The 19,490-nt window shown below is 44.9% G+C and overlaps 1 protein-coding gene across 3 annotated transcripts in view; it reads right to left on the minus strand.

Moving 5' to 3' along the window:
• The window catches only part of LOC122563925 (aldehyde dehydrogenase family 3 member A2-like), a 56,361-nt gene that overhangs the window by 25,708 nt on the left and 11,163 nt on the right, over positions 1–19,490 (minus strand). The window contains exons 1-3 of one of the 3 annotated variants that reach the window (XM_043718177.2): positions 10,900–11,019; positions 5,380–5,491; positions 3,495–3,667 (exon numbers count right to left, since the gene is read on the minus strand). In XM_043718177.2, the coding sequence (XP_043574112.2) occupies positions 3,495–3,656 (162 nt within the window). In that variant the 5' untranslated portion in view covers positions 3,657–3,667; positions 5,380–5,491; positions 10,900–11,019. Of the gene's footprint in view, positions 1–3,494; positions 3,668–5,379; positions 5,492–10,899; positions 11,039–19,490 lie in introns of those variants that run through there. The other 2 variants (XM_043718176.2, XM_043718179.2) reach the window with 2 other exon arrangements.

Here is a 19,490-nt window from a genome sequence, read left to right on the forward strand (position 1 = left end):
GCAGGCCAGCGTGCAGTCTTCACCCAATGACCCCCACGTATGCACAGATCTCTCCATCATTACAATAATGAAGAGAGTCTTAGAGGAAAGATGGAACAGACTTGGCTTATACCTGCTGTAGCTTTGAAAAGCAAGAGACAAGATGATCAAAACACACATGGACCTCTGGAGATGATGTTCCCTCTTGTGGGAGAATCCAGAATACAGGGGTCACGCATACAGGGTTCTCCTCATATTTCTCAGAGTCGTGAGCCTTTGAGACTTCTCCTCAAGAAAAAGGGCAGTGGAAACACAGTCCTCTGCTCATTTTAAGGAAGCGGTAGATAGATTGGTGACAAGTAAGGGGGTAAAAGTTTATCTGGGATGGGCGGTAATGTAGGGTAATCAGATCAGCCATGAGTTTATTAAATAGCAGCAGGTTTGAAGGACTGAGTGGCCTCCTCCTACCTTGTATGCTTGCATCAATATGATGGAGATTTGCTGGTAAAGACTGAAGAACAAACTTGCTGTGTGTGTCTCAGTACCATTTACTGAGATGTTTAAGGTCTCATTCAAGGACAGTACACACAGCCACTAATATTCACAAACAGGAATTACACTGATCATAAACACTCACTCTCTAAAAGATGCTTTTCCAAAATTGAGCTCTTAACTCATCACAAACTCCCAACTCCCATCACACTCACATTGGTCATTTTCAGGTCGCCAAATGGAAAGATGTTACAGTGGAGCTCCCCAGGGACTGGCCAGGTTTCCGTTTCACATCTAAGTCGCCATACTGCCCAGGAGCTGAGCCAATAGCCCGGCAAGCTTGTTTGACCCAGGAGGTTGGGTGTAATGGGCAGGGCCGTGGGAGAAGGAGCAGCTTACATATAGTAATCAAAGCTAAAAACTAGAGCAGACCTCTTCAGCCTCTCACTCATTCACCGGGTAGTTACTTCTTCACAACCGTTCACCCTGGCTGTGTTTAGCTAACTCAATACAAACATGGGACAGAACTGGAGATGTGATGGCTTGTCACTTTTCTCTGCATCCCTCACCCAAGCCCATTGCAGTTTCTTACAAAGAGATAACTTTCTTTAATTATTATACAGTTCCAGTTCCTCTTACCCATGTCCCCAAACCTATAAGGAAACAGCTATTTAAACAGCCCATCATACAAACCGTAACTTCTCCATTCATCACTGTACCTCTGGAGCTGTCTGGGTGCTCAGCCACAACATCCAAGATGCCCTTATCGTAGTAACTGTGATTTGCTGGCAATTTGACCCTTCCTTTGGGCAATCAGGGTGGCTCATTGGTTAGCACTGCTACCTCACAGCACTGGGAACCCAGGTTCGATTCCAGCCTCGGGTGACTGTCTGTGTGGAGTTTGCACATTCTCCCAGTATCTGCGCGGGTTTCCTCCGGGTGCTCCGGTTTCCTCCCGCAGTCCAAAGATGCAGGTTAGGTAGACTAGCCATGCTAAGTGCAGGGTTACAGGGTGAGGGGAGGAGGTTCGTCTAGGTGGGATATTCTTCAGATGGTCAGGATGGACTCAATAGGCCTGATTCCACATTGTAGGGAAGCCATGATTTATTTATTAACTAACTACAATAGCACTGATCAAAACTCCATCCTAGGACAATGTTGGATGAATGACTGACGGGCACATAACTATTTTCTGTTTCCCACATCACAACAAAGTTACAGCAGGAGATGCAGACTAGCTGGGCTGACTTTCAAATGACTTGTCAGGTGATGAGATTAGATTAGATTACTTACAGATTAGATTAGATTACTTAGTGTGGAAACAGGCCCTTCGGCCCAACAAGTCCACAGCGACCCGCAACCCACCCATTCCCCTACATTTACCCCTTTACCTAACACTACGGACAATTTAGCGTGGCCAATTCACCTGACCTGCACATCCTTGAACTGTGGGAGGAAACCTGAGCACCTGGAGAAAACCCACGCAGACAGGGGGAGAATGTCCAAACTCCACACAGTCGCCTGAGTCGGGAATTGAACCCGGATCTCTGGCACTGTGAGGCAGCAGTGCTAACCACGGCGGCAGGTGAGCGAGGATCTCTCCTCATTATTACGAGAAATCAGAGAGCCAATAACGTTCTCCCGCTTTATAGGACTAACCATTTAATGGGTCAGTGTGAAGATGGTCAAACCTATGACAAGAGCATTTACTTCCAACCAGCCTGCAGATTGTGACACTTTCTCTCCTCTCACACCATCCCAAGGAAAATAAATATTTTATTAAAAAAAGGGAAAATACCAAATTAACGCTTCAAACTTTAGAATTTTTGTTAAGGAATGAACATGGTGTTTCAAGCAGGAAAGGCTGCGTGGAATCTAGTTAAAAGTGGTGAATCATTTTTTAAAAGTCATTCTTAAGATTTGGACATCACTGGCCAGCCCAGTTATTGCCATCCCCCATGGGCAACCACATTGTTGTGGGTATGGAGTCACACGTTGGTCATGCAATGTTAAAAGATTAAATTGTACACTCTCTGGAAATTAATGTAATGTTAAAGGGTTAGACTGTACAGTCTTTCTCCAAGAAGCTGAATATTCTGGAGGTGGGTGGGGGTGACATCCCATCTCACAGAGAGCATGCAGGAATGCGGATGACTACCTGTGTTAATGTACACTTCATCTGGGCAGCCATTTCCTACTATTCTACAGCGATTATCAAATTAAACTCTCATTCAGTCCCTTCCATTCAGAAATGCTTTTTTAAGCCATCCCCAAGCCAAGCAAATTCGTTTGTGTGATCATCCCCCAATACTGCAGAAGATCACACCCACATTGTCCAGGGAAGTAGAGGAGCCAGAACTTGTTTGCAGGGCTGCCCCAAAATTAGGACAGATCACACCTACATTGTCTTGGGGAATCACTGAGTCAGGAAACTGTTTGCATAATGATTCCCCAGGATTAGGGCATTTACATTTACATTATCTCCGAGGCTGATCTCATCCTATCATTGTACCTGGGGTAACATGTGGTTATGGGAGGTCAGGGGGAGTGGCCAGAGTATCTATGAGCATTACCAACTGACCTGTATAAAAGGAGATGTGTTTTCTTTGCTGAGAGCCTCACTTTGACTCGACTTTGCACACCTGCGAGGAGGGTCAAAGGGGGTCACCTCAGCTTGTGCAGGCTTTAATAAACTTTAACTGTTTACAGAGGTTGGTGTGCGCGAATTGCATCCCGTGTGTGAAACCTTGGGAAAAGAACCTAACAGTCAGACCAGAGAAGGATGGGCAGATTTCCTTCCCTCAAGCAGATTCACGAACTGAGGCTTTCTACAATCAATGGCAGTTACTTGGTCAGAGGTAGGCTAGCTTTCTGGTTCTGATCTTTATTGAATTCAAGTCTCTCACCAGCTGCCGTGGTAGGATTCGAATCCCTATCCCCATACTATCAGCTTGGGGTTCTGGACTACCAGCCCAATAAGAATTCCCTCCCCCCGAGCACATCACACGAGCAATGTTCCAAACCTTGTGTAAATCCTTTCTCAGCGCCACTAAAAATTCCTCCTTTTTCTCATCGAGCATTCTCTCCAGCGCCTTCAGCTGCTGGATGCGGAACTCCAGAGGCCGGCTTTTCCCCTGATTGTAGGAAGTTCGCGCAGTAGATACAACAAATTGGATCCCTTCCATGATGGGTCAACCTGCCAAGGGACACAGGGTGATGGTAAATTGCCTCAAGCATAGACCAGCACTAAGGTGCAGAAATATAGAGAACCTATTGTGTATTTGAATATTGTTTGGTCATCTCTATTAGAGGAATGTTTAATTCAGTTGGCATTTAAAATGTGACCATCCCATATGTTGAAATAGGTTTTGCTAGTCATGTTAAAGTAAATGAGCACCAAATTTGAGCACTGTCGAATTGTCACTGAAACAGGAAATGCACCATAGATCAGTAAGCACCCAGCAAGGACAATAAGAGCTTAATATTTCAGCTCTAACCCTACATAACCAGATAGATCCTATGGAGGTGTTCAAAATCATGACGGTTTTGGACAGAGTCGATGGAGAGTGAACTGTTCCCTCTGGCCAAGGGATCAAGGTGATTGACAAAGGTGACATGAGGAAAAACATTTTTACATAGCGAACCAGACCTTTATAATTTGCTGTTATTTAAAAGAAAGAACATGGAGGGTAACAAAGAGAAAGTGACAGTAATGTTACAGGTATACTGTGGTTTTGAATAACGAGCACAGACAATGGACTGAATGGCCTCCTTCTGCATTAACAGTTCTGTGATGTACCCTCATCCAAATTAACGGAGTTCAATGTAGTCTGAGTTCTTTTTCATAGATTCATAGAGATGTACAGCATCTCTGATTTTTTCTGGAAAAAAAAGTTATCTGAAGGATATTGTCAAGCTGGAGGGGGTTTGGAAGAGATTTACCAGGATTTTGATGGCTATGGAAGGTTTAAGTTATAAAGAAAGGTTGAATAGGCTGGGACTTTTTTTTCATTGGAGCATAGGAGGTTGAGAGAAGACTTTATACAAGTTTATAAAATAATGAGCGGGTATATATAACGTTAATGGTAGTTGTCATCTCTTTAGGTTAGGGGATTCAAAGACTAAGGGGCACATTTTTAAAAGTGAGAGGACAGAGATTGAAAACAAGGGCCAAATATGTTTTTTTTAAAATGCAGTGGGTGATTCATGTATGGAAGGAAGTTCTAGAGGAAGTGGCAGATGCATGTACATTTAAAAGGATAGTTGGGTAAGTTCATGAATAGGAAAGGTTTGGAGGTATATGGGCCAGGTGCAGACAGGTGGGACTAGTTCAGTTTGGGATTATGTTCAGCGTGGACTGGTTGGACCGAAGGGTCTATTTCTGTGCCAGTAGGACTCTAATGAAAGCTCTCCTTATAGCTGCTGCATAAATTTGATATCAGTCTCTACCCTGTTCATGTTTCCAAATCTCTAATGTTTTTATTAAAATTGATTTTTTCCAATCATATTAGCATTTGCACTTCACTTTCCCTTCTTACCTGGAAGAGAAATTGCCCAGTTCTCTTACTTCCTGACCCAACATTAAGTTTCTTTCAACAACCAAGTCTCTCATCCATTTAGAGAAAGTGAGGGCTGCAGATGCTGGAGATCAGAGCTGAAAATGTGTTGCTGGAAAAGCGCAGGTCAGGCAGCATCCAAGGAACAGGAGAATTGACGTTTCGGGCATAAACGTCCGAAACGTCAATTCTCCTGTTCCTTGGATGCTGCCTGACCTGCTGCGCTTTTCCAGCGACACATTTTCAGCTCTCGTCCATTTAGGACATTCAATACCAATTACTAGTAGCAACAACAACTTCTGACAAGTACAAAACAGAGTTCAAGGTGATTCTTGGTAAAATAGCTGATTACGTTGATTAAAATCGCATTAGGTCCACGATACAATGGGAGATACTGGGGACCATCTTTCTCCTCCCCAGCCTTGCAAATCCAGTTGTTCTGCTCATCCACCCACGTCCAGATCCTTTTCCGAAAAGGAAGATTAAATTAGCATTTAGGGAGGAGAATATCAATAGAATGTAAATCTAGGAAGTTAGTTTTCACACAAAAACAATGATTAAACTGCTAACAAAAAGGATGATATCACGGATAAGCAAAACTGGTCAGTATTCACACGTGCAGCTTGTCATACAGCCCATGTTACTGGATATAAAATCAATTTTAAAATTAGAAAGCATGATTTAGAGCAAACTAGGCAAACTTTAGTAGGAAGTGGGAGGAGAGCATGTTCGAGCCTGTTTGTGTGTGGCAATTGCTGGCTGCTTGCATGTACAAGAGGAGTCAATTCTCATAACTTCACAAGTTACTTTATTAACATACTAAACAATACACATGTAGGTTTTATTCCAAACTAAAGCTTATATACTTTCCCACAAACTGAACAAGAACCTGTTTGAACACGAGGGTCCTCTGACACTTCCCAAGTAGTCAATAAATCTAAAAGCTAATACCCGATCAGGATACCTGCTGCTGCTAATGAAGGCTGATACTGACCAGGCATTTCCCTTTCGATGTTGTCACCAAGTCCTGGATGTTAGGTTTCCTTCTGTGATAGTTGGTGTCCCAAGTTTTCCCAGAGGGTCTTTATCTTTTTTTAAAAATCTCTCTCAAGTCGTGCTGGCTCAGGCTCATCAACTTATCACGTGCCTTCACTTTATTGGCCCTGAACCAGAGACCTTGATAGTACTACCATGTTGCTCCTCATCCCACAAGTCTTTTGTATTACCTTATCTTTCCTACTTTTTTTGCAGACTCTAGATGGTATTAATCAGTTCTGATCGGCTCAGGTTCAGTTTACGAGTTGCTTTTCCCTGTGTCAGCAGCTTTACATTGAGTATCTCCATCAGCCCCAGGGTGGCTGGTACCCCCTCCCTCTCCCTCTGCAGCCCCAGGGCAGCTGGTACCCCCCCAACCCCCTGCAGCCTCAGGGCGGCTGGTACCCCCCCATCCCCCCCTGCAGCCTCAGGGCGGCTAGTAACCCCCCCAACCCCCTTGCAGCCTCAAGGCGGCTAGTACCCCACCCCCCCAGCAGCCTCAGGGCAGCTAGTATTCCCCCCCCCCCATCCCCCCTGCAATCTCAGGGCAGCTGGTACCCCCCCCATCCCCCCCTGCAATCTCAGGGTGGCTGGTACCCTCCCCCCCCATCCCCCCCTGCAGCCTCAGGGTGGCTGGTACCCCCCCCCCCCCCCCCATCCCCCCTGCAGCCTCAGGGCGGCTGGTACCCCCCCTATCCCCCCTGCAGCCTCTGGCTAACAAGCTTAAACAAAACAAAAAGTGCAGAAGAATTCACCCAACTGGTTTCTTTAAAGATTAAATTTGAGTATCGGAAGTGGGAATCACTGGCTGAAGCCCATCAAGAAGGCGGCGATGAGCTGTTTTCTTGAATCTCTGCAGAGGTTCACTCAGGGCAAAAGGCAGCCCTTTGGCCCATTGAATCTGCACCAATGCAACTACCACTAAAAGTGCTTGGTTTTGGTAGAGCTGGAGAGAGTGTACTTGAGGGGCACGGTCCCTGCTACTGTTAGCATATCTGCACAAGCACACCTGTTCCTCACACTCAGTGAAGCTAAAAAGAAGATTGGCTGTGTATATTTTGTAAAATATGGAGACTAGTTATCTGGTACTTTTGACAGGAAGTGCAGTATCCAAAGCTAAGTATGTTACTTGGCTACGGCTTGAAATAGACGTTAATGCAATTCTACAAATGGAGAGTTTGGTTAAGTTTCAGTGGTATTGAATTTAATAAAAAGGTGATGCACCAAACTAAAGATGGTCTAGTGTAGAAATTCTAATTCACTTAAGAATAATTTTCACATCAAAATATAGAATGAAAAGACACCATTGCAAGTTACACCATTAAAAATGTAAATACAAGGAAGAACTGCTGGGGTTTGCTGCATTGCAAGTGACAGGAGCAGACTGACTAAACACTGGATCATTAAGTAGTTGATCAAACAAGACATATGAAGTGCTAAACTGCAGGAAACAGAATCACCGAACACCACATTTTCTAAAAATCGATTAGTGTTGAACATAGACAGAACATAAACATATTTCTCCTTATAACTGAACATGCAAGCAATGACAGATTGTAAGATAATCGTGACTCTTCCAGCCTGTGGCACAAATTCAGCACTTTATTGAAATCAACATTAAACAATGTTCCCTAACCTATCTGAAAGTCACACAATCCTCTACAGCACAGACTCCGGGTTAATCTTTAAAATATATATTTTAACAATCAGGAAGATTTTCTCCAATTAGGCAAATCAAAACTAACTCAATGATCGATTGGCCTCAATAACATGTTTCAAAATACATTTCGTAAGAAGTGATTGCTGTTCCTATCATAGATGGTTTCAGCTCTTGCTTGAAGGAGTTTAGTGGATTAGCATTCATTGCACAAGAGGGAAGCTTGTTCCAGAGATATCATTCTCTCGAAACAAGGATCACATTCTGGTATCTAACCTCATTACAGCCTTAATCAACTTGGTCAAAAGTCACACAACACCAGCTTATAGTTCAATGGGTTTATTTGAAATCACCAACTTTCCAAGGGCTGCTCCTTCATCAGACCCTGGAGTCACATCACTTCTGACTTGTCCACCCCAGTCCAAAACCAGCACCTTCACATCTTAAACTACTTGAAAAAAAATCCTTAATCCTCCTTAAACGAATTGAAATAAACTTTTGACTCAAATACAATCTAATCTCTTTATCAAGGCTGCCATAGATAGTTTTAATTAACTTGATTTGACATGTTAGAAAATACTAGGCGAAAGTGAGGACTGCAGATTAGAGTCTACAGTGTGGCGCTGGAAAAGCACAGCAGATCAGGCAGCATCCGAGGAGCAGGAGCATCAATGTTTTGGGTAAAATCCCTTCATCAGGAATGGGAGCCTAAGGGTTGGAGAGATAAACAGGAGGAAGGTGGGGTGAGGGAGGGGAAGGTAGCTGAACGTGCAATAGGTGGATGGAGGTGGGAGTAATAGTGATAGGTCAGAGATAGGTGGAGCAGATAGATGGGAAAGAAGATGGCCAGGTAAGGCTGGTCATGAGAGCAGTGCCGAGTTGAAGGTTGGAAGTGGGATAAGATGGGGGAGGGGGAAATAAGGAAACTGGTGAAATCCACACTGATGCCATGGGGTTGGAAGGTCCCGAGGGGTAAGGTGAGGTGTTCTTCCTCCAGGCATTGGGTAGAAGAACGTCTCATCTTCCGCCTTGGCTCCCAGCCTAATTCCTGATGAAGGGCTTTTGTCCGAAATGTCACTCTCCTGCTCCTCGGATGCTGCCTGACTTGCTGTGCTTTTCCAGCACCACTCTGTCGATGTAAGAAAATACCTCTGGAGCAAATCGGACTTGAACCTGGGCTTTCTAGGCCAGAGATAGGAATACTACTACTACACCACACATGCCCAAAGTCTGCACACCATAAAACAGCTGTGACTCAGAGGACTGAGAAGCCAGGGACGGTCCACAGCAACCAGGATGAGGAGGGAGGTGCTGGTTCACACAGATTGGCTGGTAAAGGGAAACTACTGAAACCTAACAAGATACAAACTTTCTCTCATGTTTTAAACTTTAGAAGATTTTTAAAAATCATTCAAGAATGCAGGTCTTTAGCAAAATAAATTGTTTCAGCTTAGGGAGAGGGTTTAATGTTTAAAAATCTTTTATTTTCTTCTGATAAAAGGCAACTGCTAGAGAATGCAACTGGAGTTTTAGGGTAATGTTTCCTCCTAAAAATAACGACTTTCAGGAACGCGCCTGCAACTTTAAATGAGGACTTCCTTCAATATGAAATCCCAAGGTGCTTCACAGGAAGAACTAGTGATCTAAATGTGACAGTGCCACACGAGGAGATATTAGGACACAGATGCATAACAGCACGATCCACTTGTGATCTCCTCTTCCAAGTGACAGCCAATCCTGATTTGGGAATTATATCACTGGGTCCATTGCTATCACTGGGTCAAAACCCTGGAACTCCCTCCCTAACATGACATGAACCATGGTGGTTCAAGAAGGTGGCTGATCGCATTGAAGGGCAATTAGGGATGGGAAATAAGTGTTGGCATTCAGTCAAGGCACTCAAGAGGGCTCTGGAGGGCATTTGGATAAAATTCAAATGCAAAGGTATGGGAAAAAAGCAGGAGATTGGTGCTAGGTAACAATGCTCATTTGACAAACCAGAGAAGACCCAACAGGCCAAATGACTTCCTTTTGCATTGTAACACATCTGTGAAACTTAGGACAGGCTTTGGTTGAAGAGGTAGGCTTGAAGGAACACATTAGGGAACAGATAGAAGTTCAGAAAGGGAAGCCCAAGAAGTCAAGGTCAACAGTAGTGAAAGATCCATCCACTGGTAGCGCTGAGGTTAACACTGGGACACTCAGGGCTGAGAAGGTCCTAAAGACTTTAGGGCTGGAGGAAATGACTGATAGAGGAGAGATAAATAATTTAAAAACTATAGTGAGAAGTTCAAAACCCAGACAGGCCAAACTGTGCTTAAGCTGTATGAGACACACATAGGAGTTGAATAAAGAATTTTGAAAAGAGCAGTATTGCAACACATGCAGGAACATTGAGAAATACCAAGAAAAACAGGACAGTTGTTTGGTTTTGAGGTCAAACCCTATCATATGACATTATGCTCTTACTATTCTGATCATTAATCAGAAACAGGAGTGTATTATACAGCAAGTCTGGCAGTATAGGTGAAGAGAGAAACGGAATTAACGTATCAAATCTATGGGCGGCACAGTGGTTAGCACAGAGACCTGGGTTCAATTCCCGCCTCAAGCGACTGTGTGGAGTTTGCACATTCTCCCAGTGTCTGCGTGGGTTTCCTCCGGGTGCTCCGGTTTCCTCCCACAGTCACAAAGATGTGCAGGTCAGGTGAATTGGCCATGCTAAATTGTCCGTAGTGTTAGGTAAGGGGTAAATGTATGTGTGGTTTGCGCTTCGGCGGGTCGGTGTGGATTTGTTGGGCCGAAGGGCCTGTTTCCACACTGTAAAGTAATCTAATCTAATTTGATAAATGTTAAAAATCTCACAACACCAGGTTATAGTCCAACAGGTTTGTTTGGAAGCACTAACTTTCTGAGCACCGCTCCTTCAGCAGGTGGATGTGGAGAAGAGGTTGTGATGAAGAGGCAGCGCCCCGAAAGCTAGTGCTTCCAAACAAACCTGTTGGACTATCACCGGGTGTTGGGTGATTTTTAAACTTTCTCCACGCCTGCACCTCCAAATCGAGTCTGGTAATGACACTTCTTAGAGCTGAACTTTGTTTCAGATTTCCAGCGTCGGGGTAATTTTGCCTTTAATAAATAAACACATTTCCCCCATCAAGATTTCAAAATGATACTTACGCTTTTCCCGATGATTAAAGAATGTGGGAGGTCAGTCCTGACTGACTGGGGCGGGGGGAAAGGGCCTGGGAATGAAGCAGAGGGCTGGAGTTGCTCTCGCTGCCAGTGGTCTGAGCTCCGGCCGATCACTGTATCTCAGCTCCGCTACTTTGTTCCTTTAACCAGTGATACATTCCACAGCGCCAGTAGCCGCAGAGGGACAAACCACCCAGCTCAAAATAGCGATCACACCCAGTACTCGGTTCGCTAGCAATCGCCTTTCCTCAAAGTTATTCAAAATATCCCCATGACCTTACCCGAGCAACACTTCCAGTTACAGCACAAGGGCTATTCGACCCGTCACAGATGTGTCAGCACTTATGTCTCTGGACTGCTTTTTCACACCTCTTTATCTAACCTCGTCAGCATACCCTTAATTCCCTTCTCGCTCATTTGTTTGGTTCGATTCTGTTCAAATGCATCCGAACACTAAGAGAGGGAATGGCCCAGTGGTATTATCATCAGGTCTATTAATCTACATGCTGTTCTAGAGACTCAGGTTCAAATCCTACCAAGACAGATGATAGAATTGGAATTAAAATTCAGTTCAGAAAAATCATGATGATGATCATGACCTCATTGTCAGGCATGTGGGCGGCACGGTGGTACAATGGTTAGCACTGCTGCCTCGCAGCGTCAGAGACCCGGGTTCAATTCCCGCCTCAGGCGACTGACTGTGTGGAGTTTGCACGTTCTCCCCGTGTCTGCGTGGGTTTCCTCCGGGTGCTCCGGTTTCCTCCCACAGTCCAAAGATGTGCAGGTCAGGTGAATTGGCCATGCTAAATTGCCCGTAGTGTTAGGTAAGGGGTAAATGTAGGGGTATGGGTGGGTTACGCTTCGGCGGGTCGGTGTGGACTTGTTGGGCCGAAGGGCCTGTTTCCACACTGTAAGTAATCTAATCTAATCTAATCAAAACCCCTCTGGTTCGCTCCAGCCCTTTAGGGAAGCAAACTGTCATCCTTACCTGTTCTGGCCTATATGTGACTCCAGACCCACAGCAATTTGGATGCTTAACTGCCGTCTGGGCAATTAGAGAGAAGCAATAAATACTGGCTTAGCCACTGATACCCTCATTCTGTGACTGAATAAAGAAAGCTGTTCACCTCACACTATTACAATTGAAGATAGCAATGAACTTCATTTTCATGAGCAAGCAAGGCAAGAAAAAACATTTTGCACACAGGAAATAGTATTTTGGTTGGTTAGCTCAGTTGGCTGGACAGCTGATTTACAAGGCAAAAGTGAGGACTACAGATGCTGGAAATCAGAGTCTAGAATAGAGTGGTGCTAGAAAAGCACAGCAGGTCAGGCAGCATCTGACGAGCAAGAAAATCGACATCAGGAAGGGCTTTTGCCCGAAATGTCATTTTCCTGCTCCTCGGATGCTGCCTGACCAGCTGATTTACAATACAGGGTAATACCAACAGCGCAAGTTAAATTCCCACACTAGTTAAGTCACCATGAAGGGTTCTCCTCCTCAATCTCTCCCCTTGTCTGAGACTGTCAGGTTAAAGGACCGTCAGTCAATTCTCTGTACTGAGAGAGCAGCTCTGTGGTCCTGTCAGACTATCATGACTTTATCTTTTGGTTTGGAAGGTACTGCCTGAAAATATGGTGCAGGCAGATTCAATTGAGGCATTCAAGAGGCCATTTGAAGATTATTTGGGTAGAAATGATCTGTGGAGATGTGGGGAAACTGTAAGAGATTGGCCTTAGATATAGAGCACACAGGACCAATGACCTCCTCCTGCACCATAATGATTTTGTGATTCACAATGTCACCACTCTCTGGATGAAGAGGTTTTTTAATATTTCACTGAAAAGAAAGTCTTTTTAATTCAAATAATGGATCTGTAATATATAGATCTTATTTTAGTAAGAAACCATGAATCAAACATTAAATGTTTCAAAAACCAATGCAGTTTATTCATGTTCTTTAGGAAAGGAAATCTGCTATCTTTACCTGGTCTGACTTACAAGTGACTCCAGACCACAGCAATGTGATTGATTCTTAACTGCCCTCTGAAATAGCTGAGCAAGCCATCCAGTCCAAGGGCAGTTCGGGATGGGCAAAATAATGCTGACCTTGCCAACAACACCCAGATATCATTGTAATCAACCTGTGCAGGGATGTTATGACACATCTTGGGAGCAGGAGGGACTCAAGCCCAGTGTGTTCAGAGGTAGGGACATGACCACCACATCACAGGAGACCCACACCAGCAATCAGTGTGTAAAGGTGAATGGTTTCTTTGAAGAACCTTTGGACGAAAGGAAGATCTATATATTTTCCTAATCAAGCTGTTCAGAGATATTACTACACACATCTGAATATGTGAGACTTGAACTTAGGTCTCTTAATCCAGAGGCAGGGATACTACCATTGTGCCACAAGAGCCTTTTCACCAGCAGCATCCATTTATAATTAACCTATTTTTCTACCAACTGGTTCAGAGATGTTATTACGCACCATTGGAGCAAGTGGAAATTGAACCCTGGTCTCTTTGTCTAGGGTAAGGGACACTACCATTGCACCACAAGTGGGTCCCAGCTAACAAAACCCACATCCCATAAAAGAATAAAAAAACACATGAAATTAATTAATTCATTCACAAAGATGTGAAACCCATTTGCAAAGCTAGCATTTATTACAAATCCTTAATTGATCTTAATCAGGTGATGATGACCCATCCCTTGGCAACTGACTGGCTTGCTTGTTAAGAATCTGCCAGATAACTGTGGGTCTGGAATTACATCTAGGCCAGGGCAAGATTTTTACAATAGTCCAGCAATTCAATTGTTCATCACTCCTGACACCTGCTATTTATTGCAAACTTGCTTAATTAGCTGAATTGAAGTTCCTCAGCTGATATAATGAGTTACAAATTCCTGGATTGGGATTACTAGCCCAGGTTCTGAATTAGCAGCTCCATAACATAAACACGCTTTCATACCTGATCATCCCACGAGTTTATTAATATCTTCTTGTTTACCCTCAAGTCTCACCTTGCATTCTTTCTAGCTCATCTCAGTCTTTAATCTACCTTTTGAATTCCTTTCTGTCCTGTATTGATTGTGTTCCTTCTGAAAGCATCAAAGTTACTTGCCTTAACTATCCCCTCATCATCTCTCAATCTGAATCATTAATAGATGTTCAAAGTAGCAGGAATCGTCTAACTATCCCTGCGATGTTTCTGTCAGGTCTGCGAACTCCGCATTGTTGTCACTGGTACTGTATCTTTTTTTGTCCCAAAATTAATTTTCCAACCAGCTTTACATCTTTGTATCCTATTGATTAATTCCCAACATGGATCATTGTAATATGCTCTTCTAATTAAAAGTCACTTCAGTTCCATATGACAACACATCCCAGTGCTCCAGACCATGTCCATTCCACGGTGGATCACTGTCCAGAACAACACAACACTTTGGAGTGTGTGATTTTTTTATCTTGTACAAAGTTAGTCGATACAGTGTGATTCAGTTCCACTGATGGAATATGATGTGCTGCTCTTTAGCTTAATATCTTGCTGCAGATCGATATGAGCCTGGGTCCGTTCATTATTGAGATTCTGATCCTGCAGGATTTTGTGGTACAGGTGAGTGAGATGCTCTGAGGAACTTATGTGCAAAAAGACTCAAACCACTTGTGATATACCAATGCTGCTGTTTTATTCCTGACAGCACAATTCATATGCAGGAGAAAGTGAGGACTGCAGATGCTGGAGATCAGAGTTGAAACTGTGGTGCTGGAAAGGCACAGCAGGTCCGGCAACATCCGAGGAGCAGGAGAGTCAATATTTCGAGTATGAGCCTTTCTTCAGGAATGGTGGGTGGCCCAAGGGGGCTGAGAGATAAATGAGTGGGGCTGGGGGGAAGGTAGCTGGGAATGTGATAGGTAGATGAAGGTGAGAAGGTCAGAGTGGAGGGTGGAGTGGATTGGTGAGAAGGAAGATGGACAGATGGAACAGTTCAAGGGGGCAATGCTGAGTTGGAGAGTTGGATCTGGGATATGGTGAGGGGGAGGGGGAGTGAGGAAACTGGGGAAATCCACATTGATCCCATGTGGTTGGAGGATCCCAAGGTGGAAGATGAGGCATTGGGTGGCTAGAGTGTGGTGGTGGGGAAGGCCTAGGTCTTGCATGTCCTTGGAAGAGTGGGAGGGGGAGTTGAAGTGTTCAGCCACCAAGCAGTGGGGTTATTTAGTGCGTGTGTCCCAGAGATGTTCTCTGAAACGTTCCTCAAGTAGGCGTCCCATCTCCCCAGTGTAGAGGAGACCACATCGAGAGCAACGGACACAGTTGATGTGTGTGGAAGTTCTGGTAAATCTCTGTCGGACTTTTGGAGCCTTGTATGGAGGTGATGGGAGAGATATATAGGTACAGGTTTTGCACTTCTTGCAGTGGGAGGGGAAGGTGCCAGGAGTGGAGGGTGGGTTGGTGGGAGGGCGTGGTCCTAACAAGGAAGTTGTGGAGGGAATGGTCTCTGCAGAACACGGTTGGGGGTGAGGAGGGAAATATATCCCTGGTGGTGGGGTCTGTTTGCAGGTGGCGGAAATGGCGGAGGATGATGCGGTGTTGGTGGGGTGGAAAGTGAGGACCAGGGAGGTTTTATTCCTGTTGCGACTGGAGGGGTGGGGTTCAAGGGTGAAGGTGTGTGAAGTGGAGGAGATGCACTGGAGGGCATCATTGACCATGTGGGAGGGGAAATTGCTCCCAGGAAAACCAATCCCACCCTCCGCCGCATCTGCTCCCAGGAGGACTAATTCTACCACTCATTTGATTTGCTGAACTACTCCTCGCCCTCAACAATTTCTCCTTCAAATCCTTCCACTTCTTCCAGACCAAAGTAGTAGCCATGGGCACCTGTATGGGCCCCAGCTAGACCTGCCTCTTTGTCGGGTATGTGGACCAGTCCAGGTTCCACGGCTACACCGGTACCATTCCCCAGCTTTCCCTCTGCTACATCGATGACTATATTGGTGCCACCTCATGCTCCCATGACGAGGTTGAACAGTTTATCAGCTTCACAAACACCTTCCACCTGACCTCAAGTCCATCTCGGACACCATCCTCCCCTTCCTGGACCTCTCCATCTCCATCTCCATTTCTGGTGACTGACTCAACATGGACATCTACTTCAAACCCACCGTCTCCCACAGCTACCTGGACTAGACTTCCTCCCGCCCTGCTTTCTTATTCCCAACTCCTCCACCTCTGCTGCATCTGCTCCCAGGAGGACCAATTTCACCACAGAACATCCCAGATGTCCTCCTTCTTCAAGGACCACAATTTCCCCTCCCAATTGGTCAACAATGCCCTACAGCACATCTCCTCCATTTTCTGCACCTCCATCTTGAACCCTTACCCTCCAATTGCAACAAGGTCCCCCTCCCTCACCAGCCAAGATCCTCATCTTCCACCCCACCAACCTCCAGATACAATGCACCATCCTCCCCCCTTTCCACCACCTACAAACAGATGCCACCACCAGAGATCTATTTCTCTCCCCACCCCCATCTAAGTTCTGCAGAGACCATTCCCTCCGCGACTTCCTTGTTAGGTCCACACCCCACACCAACCCATCCTCCTCTCCCAGCACCTTCCCCTCCCATCGCAAGAAGTGCAAAACCTGTGCCGACACCTCCCCCATCACCTCCATATGAGGCCCCAAAGGATCCTTCCACATCCGACAGGAATGTATCTGTACCTCCACATGTCATCTCCTGTGTCTGTTGCTTTTGATGTGGTCTCCTCTACATTGGGAAGACGGGACGCCAACTTATGGAATGTTTCAGAGGACATCTCTGGGACACATGCACTAAACAATCCATTGACCTGTGGCCGAACATTTCAACTCCCCCTTCCACTCCGTCAAGGACATGCAAGTCCTGGGCCTCCTCCATTGCCAACCTCTAGCCTCCCAATGCCTGGAGGAAGAATGCCTCATCTTCTGCCTTGGGATCTTCCAACCACACAGGGTCAATGTGGATTTCACCAGTTTCCTCATTTCCCCTCCCCTCTCCTTATCCCAGATCTAACCTACCAACTCGGCTCCGCCCCCTTGAACTGTTCCTCCTGTCCATCTTCCTTCCCATCTATCCGCTCTATCCTCCACTCCGACCTATCACCATCACCCCCTGACAGTTTCATCCAACTACCGCATTCCCAGCTACCTTCTCCCCACCGCCCCCCCAGCCAAACCCCCTCTCATTTATCTCTCAGCGCCCTTGAGCACCTGCCTCATTCCTGATGAAGGGCTTATGCTCGAAATGTTGACTCTCCTGCTCCTCAGATACTGCCTGACCAGCTGTGCTTTTCCACCACCAGACTTTTCGACGACGATCCATATGCAACATGGTACTGAAATGGTTAACTGAAGTGCGTCTGTATGATGTGAGTGAATGATAAGCCCTCTCTTTTCATGCCCTTTTATCAGTGATATGAATTAAATTTTTCATTCTAGTATTATTCATTAACACTACTTAGAATTGTGACACACGTGCAAGCCACCATTTTGTCACAAACACTGTTTGTAAACAACACTGACTTCCAGCGCTGTGCGTTTTAACTCCACACTAATCACCATGTTATATTGGGGTCTGTAGAAATCAACAGCTTTGTGAAAAGCTCGAGGGGAGAGTTGAATGGATGAGCAGTGACCTTTCCAGGAAAGAAGATAAATGCTTGGTCATAAAAGATGACTTGTCTCAGTTATAAAATGAATTTGTGAAACAGCAGCAAGATAAGAAAAGTATTTTTATAGACACGGTCACTGTTTTATTTGGTCTCATTGTGATTTAAATCAGTGAAATATTCCTTTGTGTTAAAGGCCTGAAGGCTGTTGAATTGCAAGTGTTTTTGTTTGTGTCGATCTTGATGTTTTTCCGGTGCTCTGTCCATTTATTTTTCATTCCGGTAATGTGGCCTTTCTCATTTCCCTTTCTCTCTCTTACTATCTCAGCGAGAGCTGCTCTGATGCAGATTGATAGCCCTGACAGCAGCGAGCTTTGTTTTTGTTGGGGAGTGACCTCTCTCAGATGACTGCAGTCGGATTAGGAGATGCTGTAGTACCCAAACTAATTCAGACACTTCCTCCTGCTTCCCTGGAACCTGAGTCAAGCCCTGAGCAGGACACTCAATTCTTTCCCCTTCTCCCCCAGCTGTAGAGTCTGGGCTAACTCCATTGCTGATCGGTACAACCACACAGTGAGGCTTCAGCTCCAGAGGCTACAGGGTACGTACTGGAGCTGGGGTACGTACTAGAGAGGTCCCAATAGAACAGTGGGGTCCTTTCCTGGGAATGGGAGTCAAGTGCACAGCTAAAACAATGGTGATCCATTCAAGCATTTGATCAATGTTGCAAATGGCAGGAACTTCAATACATGAGATGCCCCAAACCCTTTTCAGCCAGTGAGGTTGTTTTATTAAAATGTAGTCATTGTTGCGATGTAGGAAAGGCAGCAGCAAATTCAGACGCAAGGTCCCGCAAATAGCAATTTGTTAATGACCAGATAATTATTCGTAGTCATGTTCATTGAACAACAGATATTGATCAGGGTAGTTGAAGAGAACTGAAATGTTCTTCTTTGAATTAATGCAGTGGCACCTTTCATTGTACAGAGGTGAGGGTGGTGGGGACTGCTGTTTAATACCTCATCTGAAGGATGACGTGTCTGACAGTGCAGCACCCCTTCTGTCCTACAGCAGTGCCATGAACATATACCTCTATCTCCTGTGTGGGTCTCACACAAAACTGTCTGTAGTTTTTCATTTCCTGTGCCTTTAGTCTGAACTGCCTGCTGTTAATAAGATTTCTCTGGGCTTTTTCAATTAACATACCAACATCTGTCAATTGGCACTGAATGTTTCAAACTAAAATGACATCTCCATTTCCTTATTGGTGTTCTAATTGGTCATGTTCCCTGTTGCAAGGTCGATCTCAGCTCCTGCCTTTTCAGCTGTTTCCCATTAATCCTAGGTGATTTCTCCTCCTGTTACTTCATCAAAACCGTACTTTGTTCATTTAATCTCACTCCCTCTTTTGCTTATTCTTGATTTAGTGCATCCTGTAATGAATCACGTCTCCTGTCCATACTTCGACATCTTATCTTTCCTTTGACCGGTTTGATCAAAGGTGTGTCATGTCATCAGCTGTTTACGCTGAGGTACTAGCTAGGTTATTTCACTTACATAACGCATATAGTAGGAACACCACCAACTGCAAGTATCCCTCAAAGTTGCAGATCACCCTGACTTGGAGATACATCATCATCTTCACTTTGCTGGATTGAAATCCCAGAATTCCCTTGCTAACAGCACTTTGTGTGCACCAACACCAAAGGTACTGTAGTGTTTCAACAAGGCACCTCTTCGGACCCTCCCAAGTACAATGAACACGGTCTTGACAGCACTTGGCATTTCCTCATATGGATAAAAATAAGCTACTGTCACTTACTATTTCAAAATATATGCCAGGAAATTTGCATTCTACCTTCCCTAAAACCTCAATATTTCCTCCTAAAGCAATGGAGACAAAGAAAGTGTTGCATT

This window comes from Chiloscyllium plagiosum, unplaced genomic scaffold (assembly GCF_037043375.1).
Source record: "Chiloscyllium plagiosum isolate Xiang-an unplaced genomic scaffold, Cpla_swu_hap1 HiC_scaffold_31, whole genome shotgun sequence".
NCBI lineage: Eukaryota > Metazoa > Chordata > Chondrichthyes > Orectolobiformes > Hemiscylliidae > Chiloscyllium > Chiloscyllium plagiosum.